Here is a 10,503-nt window from a genome sequence, read left to right on the forward strand (position 1 = left end):
CTTGGAATTTATCTATTTTAACACAAGGAATTTACATAGACAATTGATAATTTTCTTAAAAGGTTTTTCTATGGAAAGTAGCAGAACAAAAGGCTTAAAGTTTTTGTATTAATACTTTTTTGTTCATAAGGATAAGCCAGTACTTTATTTATTTATTATATACGGAGTTGAAACAGACACATTAACAAAATAAATATAGTATTTATCCTAAACCACAATTACCCAGATATTGACAGGTCATGTCAATGTCAGGTTATGGGTTTTTTTAATTAGAAGGCTTATAATTATCTTTTCTGTCAAATTTGAATTTTGACACTCTCAACAATATTGACAGAAAACTTAAAGTTTATGAATTTAAAGCATAATTTAATTGGGCTATTAAAATAAAGATTTAAACAACATCTCATTATATATTTTTTATTTTTTCTTCACTATCTACAGGCTTCTCTTCTGAAAAAGTCAATTAACTATTAATAAAATATTAAGTTTAAAATTGTGGTCAAATGTTACTCTCATCACTAAGCCATTGGAATCCAGGCTCTGCATTCCCTTTTAGAAATATACAAACTTCGATATACGCATAAACACACGTTCATTTAAATATACAATGTCGTACGCAATTTGTTTTTCGTACTGGATATTTACACAAGTGATAACTAATAAATATAATTGTTAATTATTTTTTCGGCTTTCATTGTTCAACTCGTGTATAGGTTTTATTATAACTATAGGTTAAGCTTGTTTGGCTAAGCAAACATCGTGTGTTGGTTGCCCATAATGATTTTTTCATACTATGTGCGTAGTAAACATTTGTTCGGCAACGTCGTGAGGAATCTGGCAGATTTCAGACCTAATAATCTAAGTTAGGCACGATAACTACATAGTATAAACCAATGGCGTACGCGTATCCTATTTCCACGTGAACGAAATCGCACGGGCATTTGGTTGTGCTCTATATAATGCCTTCAATTAATCAAGAAAGCTTGACTTAAGTGAAACAGGAAAGCTCACGACGAGAGTCACCTGATAAAGTTACTCAAGTTAGCTCTGTACCCGAATGCTTTATCTTAACAAGTCTAGTTTGTGGTCTCTAAAACAATAGAGCACGGAGTACACATATACCTATGTGTTCAAAAATCTCAAAAACCTCTGCATGCAACTTTTTTATTTTATCAAAACTACCGCGCGGCTTCTTCTGATTTATTATAAAATACCTTCGAACGTAGTATTTTCATTGGAAGATATCGTGACGGTTTTATTCTCCCCATTACTGAGTGTTGAAGCAATCGTTAAATTTTTCTTCTTTTGCGGCGAAAGTTTCTCCAACGCCTTTTCGTCATTTGTCGTGAACCAAAACGAGGAATTCGTATCATCGTCTTCAACTAGCGATATGTGCGGGATATCTGAAAGAAATATAAAAATACCTACTTATTTAAAATAGTGTGTTTGGTAGTACGCACTCAAGACTGAGTGAGACTCACTATCAAGACATACATTTATCAAATAATCAAACCGCGGTATGCAACTAAAAGTAATTAAAGTTTACACAAAACAAATTAAATTATAAATTGCGCAGGTTCGAAACAGGAAAACAATACCTTTCCAAAACTTATTGAATTTATTGAAAACCTCTTGCAGATATGTCAAAATATACTTACAAATAGGGTTTGTTAAGGCTTGGCCTGATGCACTGGTGTTAGCACTGCTTAAGAAATTTCCTGACTCTACACTATTTTTTTCAGGTTTATCAATAGCATCAGTATCATTTATAATTAAAAATGGTTTGATAAACTCTATTCTATCTTCAATGGAGCTTACAAAGTCCTCTACTATTTCTGGATTAGTATTAAAAACTTCGTAAGTATCGTCGGTATCTGTTATGTTAACATCATCATCCTCCGACGTTAGATCCTTGCTTGGTGTCGTTTCCGGGTTTATAGTTGAGTTTTTGGTAACTGTAATAAAATTCCAATGAAATATATATATGTAAAAAATATATTTTTTGATAGATGTAGAAAATATAAATCATACATACGTTCTCCGTCCTCATTCGAATCTATCGTTTCAAAGTTTTCCAAGAGATTTTCTTTGTTAATGTCAGCTACAGCTGTTTCATTTGTGATTTGAATAACATCTATTTCTTTCCAAAAGTCAATCGCACTTATCTTCTCAAGCATATCGTTATCTTGAAGTAGACTATGATTTTTAGGGGGTTTAATTATTTCTGAAGGGCTTAAAATTGATTTATCTATTACAGGTAAATGATTTGAATCATTACTTTTTAAAGATTGCAATGTTTCTAAGATACTTGTATATAGATTTTTTGAACCTGGTTTGCTTATATCTTGTTGGGAGGTTAAGTTTCTTGATGAAACGGGTCCTAAACTTGATATTTCTTTATTATCATTAGAATGAGTAGCATTAACGTTAACTGATTTATCTATTTTGGTGGGATTAATCTGTGATTGGGTTATTGGAACTAATGTATTAGGTACCAGTGTCTCTTTGTTGTTCATATTTAATAAAGGTTGTGCTGGTGGAAGATTGTAAATTGGTACAATAGCAGGATTTACAAGAGGACTTCCTGCATGTACTTCCTTTTCGGCAATACTATATTTTTTTGTATTTATTTTATTTAAGTCGTGCACGATGTAGTACGGATAATTATTTTTAATATATTCAAAATCATCCGTTTCTTCAATAGATCCATTTGGATGAATTATTGTGTACGTTTTTTTTGATCGCTGAGGAGGATCTTCTGTAAGTGAAAGAAATAGTTAACATAATTAAAGAAATATATTTTTATTATTTATTTGTTTCGTAATTGTAATATATATAACATACAATTACATTACACATATAGGCACAGACAGAATATATAATATTTCAAAAAGGTTCAGTCATTTACAAGAGGGAAAAAACAACAAAAAATATTCAATACATTTAACTAAGTAATACCCAATTTGGCTGTATTGTGTAATGATGTAAAACCTGTGTGTATCTAGGTGTGCTCATGATGCAGGTGATTTTGTGCTATGATTATTCTTAATACTCCATTTAACCATACTCCACGATAGCTTAAATTATACACTAACTAATTGTGTGTCCGGGCGTGATACAAAACTGAGTTCTTTGCATAGTTAGCGTTGATGTAAGGAGCATGAAACAAAGCATGTCAACGATTGCTGTCGTTTATTAATATTTTACCTCTTCAAAGGTATGAACTCTGAATTATTCATATAGGTACAAACATATATGAATAATTCCGAGTTCTATGTCAGTATTATCTAAATATCCATTAATTAATTCAGTTTTGAATACGCTTCACATAGAACAACAATTGGTCCATCATGTGTCTTCGACTAATGACAGAGCGAGTAGAAGCGAGTTAGAAACCAAATCTGTTCGCTTTAACTTTTAGGATCCGTCTATTTTTTCATAAAGTACAGTTTTCATAAAGTACAACATATCTGGTGTATTAATTTAGGTAACAAATAACATAGATTAACAGACCTTTTTCATTATGTGTTGTGTAAGTCAAGAGTTATATTGTTAATTTCTAGTATGAAAATTTGTTTTTTCTAATTAATTTTTTATGTTTTTTTGTTGTATCTGTAAATTGTGTTCTCTTATTGTGCACTCTTGTAAATTAAGGGTCGCCTGTTAGGGTAGGTAGTGTATTTTTAAATAAATAAATATCACACATTTTTTCAATTAATTATAAGCCTAAAGAAATTAAGTAAGTTCGATGAAAATTTTCTTAATTCAATCAGATCAAGAATAAAAAAGTAATATCTCTAAAGAAAAACACTTTTTGAAGGGATTAAAGCTATGTATGTGCGTGGTCACGGTGACCTTGACCACGCACGCTGCAAAGCACGCGAAACGTTGGTAAAAAATTTAAAATTTAGAATTATGTAAATAATTATAAGTTTTAATAATAATACATAGCTTTAATCCGTTCAAAAAGTGTTTTTCTTAATGTGTAAAAGCTATTTTAACAAAAGACAATAATATCTCTAAAGATTTTAATACGTAAAAATAAAAGCTTACCTGAGTTTACTTGTCTAGGTAATGATGCAACTGGCAGGTTCAAAATTGGCCGGTTCACATTATTGTTACCTATGTTTACTCCTGTTGGCTGTATTGTCTGTTGAACAGGCCTGATTTGTGAAAACGGTTTTAGTGGAACAGACTGCGGTGGAATGAATCCCTTGTTTATATCCGGAGCAACAAACCCACGTAGGTTGATTTTGAAATTTTGGGGTAGGCCATATTGTTTGGCTAAATTTTCACCTTGAAATTGTGAAATCATTCTCTGATAATTCAAATTATTTACAATACTTTCGTAGTTTTGGGGTGCGTTAATATTCTGATTTACTTCCGGTCTGAACTGGTTTTGTTTCAACCTCCCAATATTTGCCATTCCATTTTGCTTTATGATCTCTAATTTTCCTGATGCAACCGCTGCATTGCTTTGAGCAGCATTGAAGTTTGAAGGTGATCTTATAGTTGGTAATGGCTGGAAATTGTCTGAGCCTTTTGTGTATACATTTTTCTCTTCGAAAATTGCATGTTGCATAAAACGCTCATTATTTATAGTTTTGAGGCTATCAGCACTATTCATATAAACATTTGCTGATGGCGGCAACGTATCTGTAAAAAATATTATACTAACTAAAGCTTAAACGGAGATGGAATTGCTTAACACACAACAACAATGAAAATGTATGTGTAAAAAACACAAGTCCCGATTCTCATGAGTTGTCCCTGAATATAAAATTATCAATATATAAATAAAAGTTATATAAAAACACGCTTTATTCAAATTGCTAGATACTAAATAGAATTTTAAAAAAATGTCAGTGTGTAATTTTTTTTACTTACATGAAACTTGAATATAGGTTAAATAAAAGAGCACAACTGTCAGCAACATTTTCGTCGACCACACAGTGTTTGGCTAAAGACTAAATTATTCAAAGACTTTATTGTTAAATACGCGTAGTACTGAGTAAAAGCTGAGCAAACATATATTGTTGTACGTTTACATTGTACGTACGAAATTTTATATTTAACTAGTTGAAGTCCGCGACAGCCTGCGTAACGCCTTTCAACATACAACCTATTCATGTCATAACTGTATAACTTTGATTTAACTTTTAATTGATTTATTGAGTAGAATGCCGGACTTTTGGTGGCCTCGAATTTAAGTCCCTAGTGGGCCTTAATATGACACAGAATTCCTTAAAATATTGATGTGATATACAAACAAGTTCTTTTTAAAAGAGCTGTGTTTAGTTTATTTAAGATTCAGCTAATTAAAATATATAAGTATACACTTATTTTTTGTTTTATTTATCATTAAGGTAAATTCATATATTAAAGCTTACAAATACATTCATAAGCAAATACAAATTCCAGCATGTGCGCAAACGTCAAAATGACGTATGCTTATCTTTAGAGTATAGCAAAATTTGGTTATCTTTCTAGGGTTTTTAGTTGATTTTAATATTAAAAAATAAATCAGTGGAGTTAAAAACTTTAAATCTGGACCTCAGATTTCTGTATGTGTTTCATGATCATTTGTCAATCTAATAGGCAAGTAAGTATCAGCCTCCTGTGTCTGACACACGCCGTCGACTTTTTGGGCCTATGGCAAGCCGGTTTCCTCACACTGTTTTCCTTCACCGTTCGAGCGATTGTAAATACGTACGTACATTGACAGAAATTCCATTGGTGCACAGCCAGGGATCGGTCCTACAACCTTAGTGACAGTCACACGCTGAAGCCACTGGGCCAACTCTGCTCTGGATTGATTTTAATAACAACTTTTTAAGTACTTTACTGATTGACATACAATTTTATTATATTAGCTCTGTCTAAGAGGCCCTTTACGAATTCGTATATTAGCCAAATGTAGATTTTTTAATTAATTACATTTTTTTTTGTATTACGTCATAGTCAAAGCATACAGAAATAATCGAAAGCAATTTGATAGATTTATATTTTGAAGACTATATGCAGTACAAGTCTGGGTGTCAAGACAACTCTCATAGGGACGGATATCCAACACGACCGGAGCATTGCAAGAGCAGGCTAAAGGCAGAGAATCGACTCACGCTTGTAGTCTTACCTGGGAGATACTACCTGCAAAAGTTTAAAGAAAGAGTACACTCCACCCTCAAAGGTTGGCAACGCATCCACTTAAATAGGTATCCATGGGCTACGTGCACTACCTTTTTTGACATCCCATAGGCTGTCCCTGTCCTATAAAAAAATATGTTGCTTACACAACATATTGCAAAACAAAAAACTTTGGTCTTCGTTGTAAATTGCCCTTGTAATATAAAATACAGATCGTAACATGTTTTCTTAAAACAAGTCAGTGATGCATCTAATTATAGAATGTCCTGTATTTGAAGCCTCCAGGTGCGATCTGGAGCGAAATATCTACACAAGTGTTCCGAGCATTTACCTAAAATATTAAGTAGCAGTAATCGCAACTGGAAGATATCTGCAGTAAAATGCGTCACTCGCTGCAAGAAGAGCGTAGTGGAGGTCTCGCCTCCACTCGCCTATATAAAACAGGAATAGTAATATATATATTAGGAAATTTCTTAATATAACGTGTATATAATAATAGACATAACATTTATTACTAACAAAACACACACACAGAAACACATAAAATAACTATAATCAATTATAAAAATATAGATATTAATAGAGAGATAACAATTTTTTTTAAAGAAAAAGGTTTAATTGTGTAATGCGTGTGTGCTGCGGTTGTAATTGGCCCTGGCTCAGCATTATTCAAAGGATAATAAAAGCCCTTTATTCTCTGACCTTTTTAACTTACACGCTGTTCTTATAAAATTGTAGAATTCATAAATCTAATTCACGTAGCAAAATAATATATTTATTAGCAACCACTTTGGTCAGGTTATCTGTCGACATAGGCCTCCCCCAATTGTTTCCACGTCTCTCTATCCTTGGCAGACCTTCTCCATCCTTTTGGTAGATCGTCCTCCCATCTTTTAATTTAACGATAACGTATATTAAGATATATATGTATAAAATAAGGTCCCGCATTACTATATTGGGAAATTTATTTATAAAAAAAAACATGTCTTCAAAACCGATGCTCCAGGATCTGCAGCCGAAAAGACAACCAATTTATTAATAAGACAGGTGTAATATTCAGGTCAATTTAATAAATTCTGTTTTCAGAACTGACCCTGTACTAAAAAAGGTTCAAAATATTCTATTGACAAAGCCTGTGTTATTGTATCGTTAATTTCGGCGAAACAATTATTGTATGTGTTTGCTTTGTTCTCGGCGAATTATCTGAAGTTATATGTAGACATTGTTTATAGAAATGCAGGCGTAAATATAGAAAGATTGCTTAGTAAATTGCAAAAGCAGTATCAGTTTTAATATCATACGTATTGAAGTTTTCCTCCTATGAAAATCTGGTATAATTACCAGGAATTATTGTTTTCTTTATTACAAAAGGACACGACACACATTTTAATAAAGCTACACAAGCATGAAACAAGTTTTAGATTTAATTATAAAACATAAGTTTCAATAGCCTGAAAGTAGAACAGGATTTGAAATCTGGTAAGGATATTGAGCTTTATACTAACCTTGGTATGTTGCAGTACGTAAGCTTCAGAAGGGTACTGACGCATGCTTGCATGCAGATCTACAAATCAGAAAGAATAAGTCCATGTGAGTATGGTCCAAAGTCAATTCCACATGAGGCCGTTGCACGCTGTGTCCCGCCTCGATTGCTGGTGCTGGTGGTACCGTGGAGTTTTAGTGGCTTACACAGTAGCTAGTAATAAATAACTAACTTCGTCACGTGTAACAAGATATCCGTCGTTACTGTGGAGGGTACCAGACCTTTAGGCCGATCCCCTACAGCTAGACCAATCAAGTAAATTACGGGTCTCACCATACATACCCAGGCGCAGAGGATTACCGAAGACAGGGGGGAGTGGAGGTGCCACTGACATGACGTTCAGAAATGAAGAATGCGGCTAAAGAAGAAACCTGACAGAAACATTAATCGGAGCACTGAGAGTAAGTCTTATATAAGCCATTAAAATGAAAACAATAATATTAGCTCTAGCTATAACTCAGTTTCGAAAAACTTTAACTCTTCAATCTGATACAAACTTCGTAAATTAATACATTAGCGAGATAATGTCAATAATTGACAGCTCTAAAGGATCAATTGATTAATGGATATAATTTGTCCTCATGTAGCGCTGCTGCAGTGTTTCGTACTACAGATATTACGGTGCGGTATTATTAGTATATAATATGACATTACAAATAAGTTTTTCTTTGTTACATTGAGGTGACATCTATTGAAGGTAAACGCTATTAAGTTGGTTTAAAATTCACAAAACTACTCCGTTACATGTTAATAATAATTATACAAACAATTGGTAGATGGCGTTGTTCACCAGTAATTCCTTTATGAGTATTATAATTATTATTTATTTATTTGCATAATTATGATACATAAATAAATATTATGGTGTTACAATCTAAATTGCATGGCAGAATATGTGAAATTATTTTTGTACCATATTCTTGCAATAAATTATTATTATTATCATAAACTTTGCATATGTCACCACATAACTTTACATAATGTAACAATACAATATAATGTAATTATATCATAAAGCCAAAGTATATTCTTTTAGTAATCTACGACTCGTTTCCGAGTCTATTATTGCCATATTAAAACTATTACTAAAACTAATACAAAAATAGTTCTAATATCGCAATTAAAATATGCTAGAAGAAAATTGTAGTACACGCACACAATTTTCGAAGTGAAACTTCTTTATGAACTTATCAACTGAACTTAAAAATTATCTACTATATTATGCAACTTTAAAGACATTGGTTAAAGAAAGTTAAATTAGATAAAGTTTAACAAAAGGATTTTATTATTACCATAGTCACGAAAAAAAATTAATACCATAATCACATCCAAGTAATAGAAAAAGAGATATAATTACTTACTTCTTTTAGAAATTCAATGGAATTACAATTAAAATTAACCCTATGACTTAGAAGAAATCAATAAGGGTGCAATAGAAAAATGGTCAAGTCTAGTGGTGGGCGTATGTCCGCTTAAACGACATGCTATCCCAACTCCGCTGGAGAAAGTACTCTTCGAATCAAATGTGGTAGGGACAAGAAAAAGATGGCGCGTAACGGAAAAATGTGACACGTAACCGAAAAATTTATCAGATAAATTTAAAAAATAGCGCTAAGGCTTTTTACGGGTGTATATTAAATATTACTAGATTAAAGTACAAAAATTATTTAAAAAACGACGGAAACTTGTATGGAGCAATTACTAAAAGCTCATTTACGCCGAGTCAACAACGTGCGATAGTGACGCATGCTTGCATTGAGGCAAGCGGCATTTTGTGGCATGCTACAAATAGAAAGTGTTTTCGACATATGGCATACGGCAACCTATTTTACGCCGAGGCAACATCGTGCGATAGTGACGCATGCTTGAATTGAGGCAAGCGGCATTTTGTGGCATGCTACAAATAGAAAGTGTTTTCGACATATGGCATACGGCAACCTATTTTACGCCGAGGCAACATCGTGCGATAGTGACGCATGCTTGCATTGAGGCAAGCGGCATTTTGTGGCATGCTACAAATAGAAAGTGTTTTCGACATATGGCATACGGCAACCTATTTTACGCCGAGTCAACATCGTGCGATAGTGACGCATGCTTGCATTGAGGCAAGCGGCATTTTGTGGCATGCTACAAATAGAAAGTGTTTGCGGCATATGGCATACGGCAAGCTATTTTACGCCGAGGCAACATCGTGCCTGGATAATTACTAAATCATTGTGATGTTCATGGAGTGTAATACCTGTCAACCTACTTGTTTGATCGAGTAACTTTAGCAGCAGCTTATTTAGTTCTACTAAGCCATGCAGTTGAACAACGGAAGAAGAAACGTTGATGGAAACGAAGATTACTTCAAAATAGCCCATGGACTGTGCCTCATTTAAAAATCCTTTACCAGAATCAAATGTCAACTGTCAATTACTGTCTGCTGAGGACATTTTATTTTTATAATTTTTTAAAAGTCAAAATATTTTTGGTTACACCACTCTATGACCGACAATTCCCACTTTCCAAAACTAATACAAACAGAAATATCATAATAATAATATAACTGTTTTAACTTTTGACGCACGAAAAATGTCGCATGAAAGCCATTGTGGCCTGTGGATACAAGCTGCGACAATCTGCCACGTGACGCAATGTGCCACATTTTAAACTTTGTATTGTGGCATGCATGCCGCACAGTGTTGCTCCGGTGTAATATTTACAAAAACGGAGATTTGTTTATGTACAATACTTTATTTCTGACATCTATTGTGTGTAAATAGAACTAGGTTTGATTTTGCTTGACAAAATTTCTTTAAAAATAGTTCAAGTAC

General features: G+C 33.1%; 1 protein-coding gene across 1 annotated transcript; it reads right to left on the reverse strand.

Moving 5' to 3' along the window:
• Positions 1 to 406: 406 nt before the first annotated feature.
• Positions 407 to 4,938, reverse strand: LOC123711883. The gene is made up of 6 exons (XM_045664730.1): positions 4,888 to 4,938; positions 4,054 to 4,656; positions 2,036 to 2,758; positions 1,659 to 1,955; positions 1,215 to 1,403; positions 407 to 450 (listed from the first exon to the last, which is right to left on the reverse strand). The coding sequence occupies exons 1-6, from the start codon at positions 4,934 to 4,936 to the stop codon at positions 407 to 409; spliced, it is 1,905 nt and encodes a 634-aa protein (XP_045520686.1). The 5' UTR covers positions 4,937 to 4,938.
• Positions 4,939 to 10,503: the final 5,565 nt, after the last annotated feature.

The sequence above is a fragment of the Pieris brassicae genome, chromosome 7 (genome assembly GCF_905147105.1).
Source record: "Pieris brassicae chromosome 7, ilPieBrab1.1, whole genome shotgun sequence".
NCBI classification, from domain to species: Eukaryota; Metazoa; Arthropoda; class Insecta; order Lepidoptera; family Pieridae; genus Pieris; species Pieris brassicae.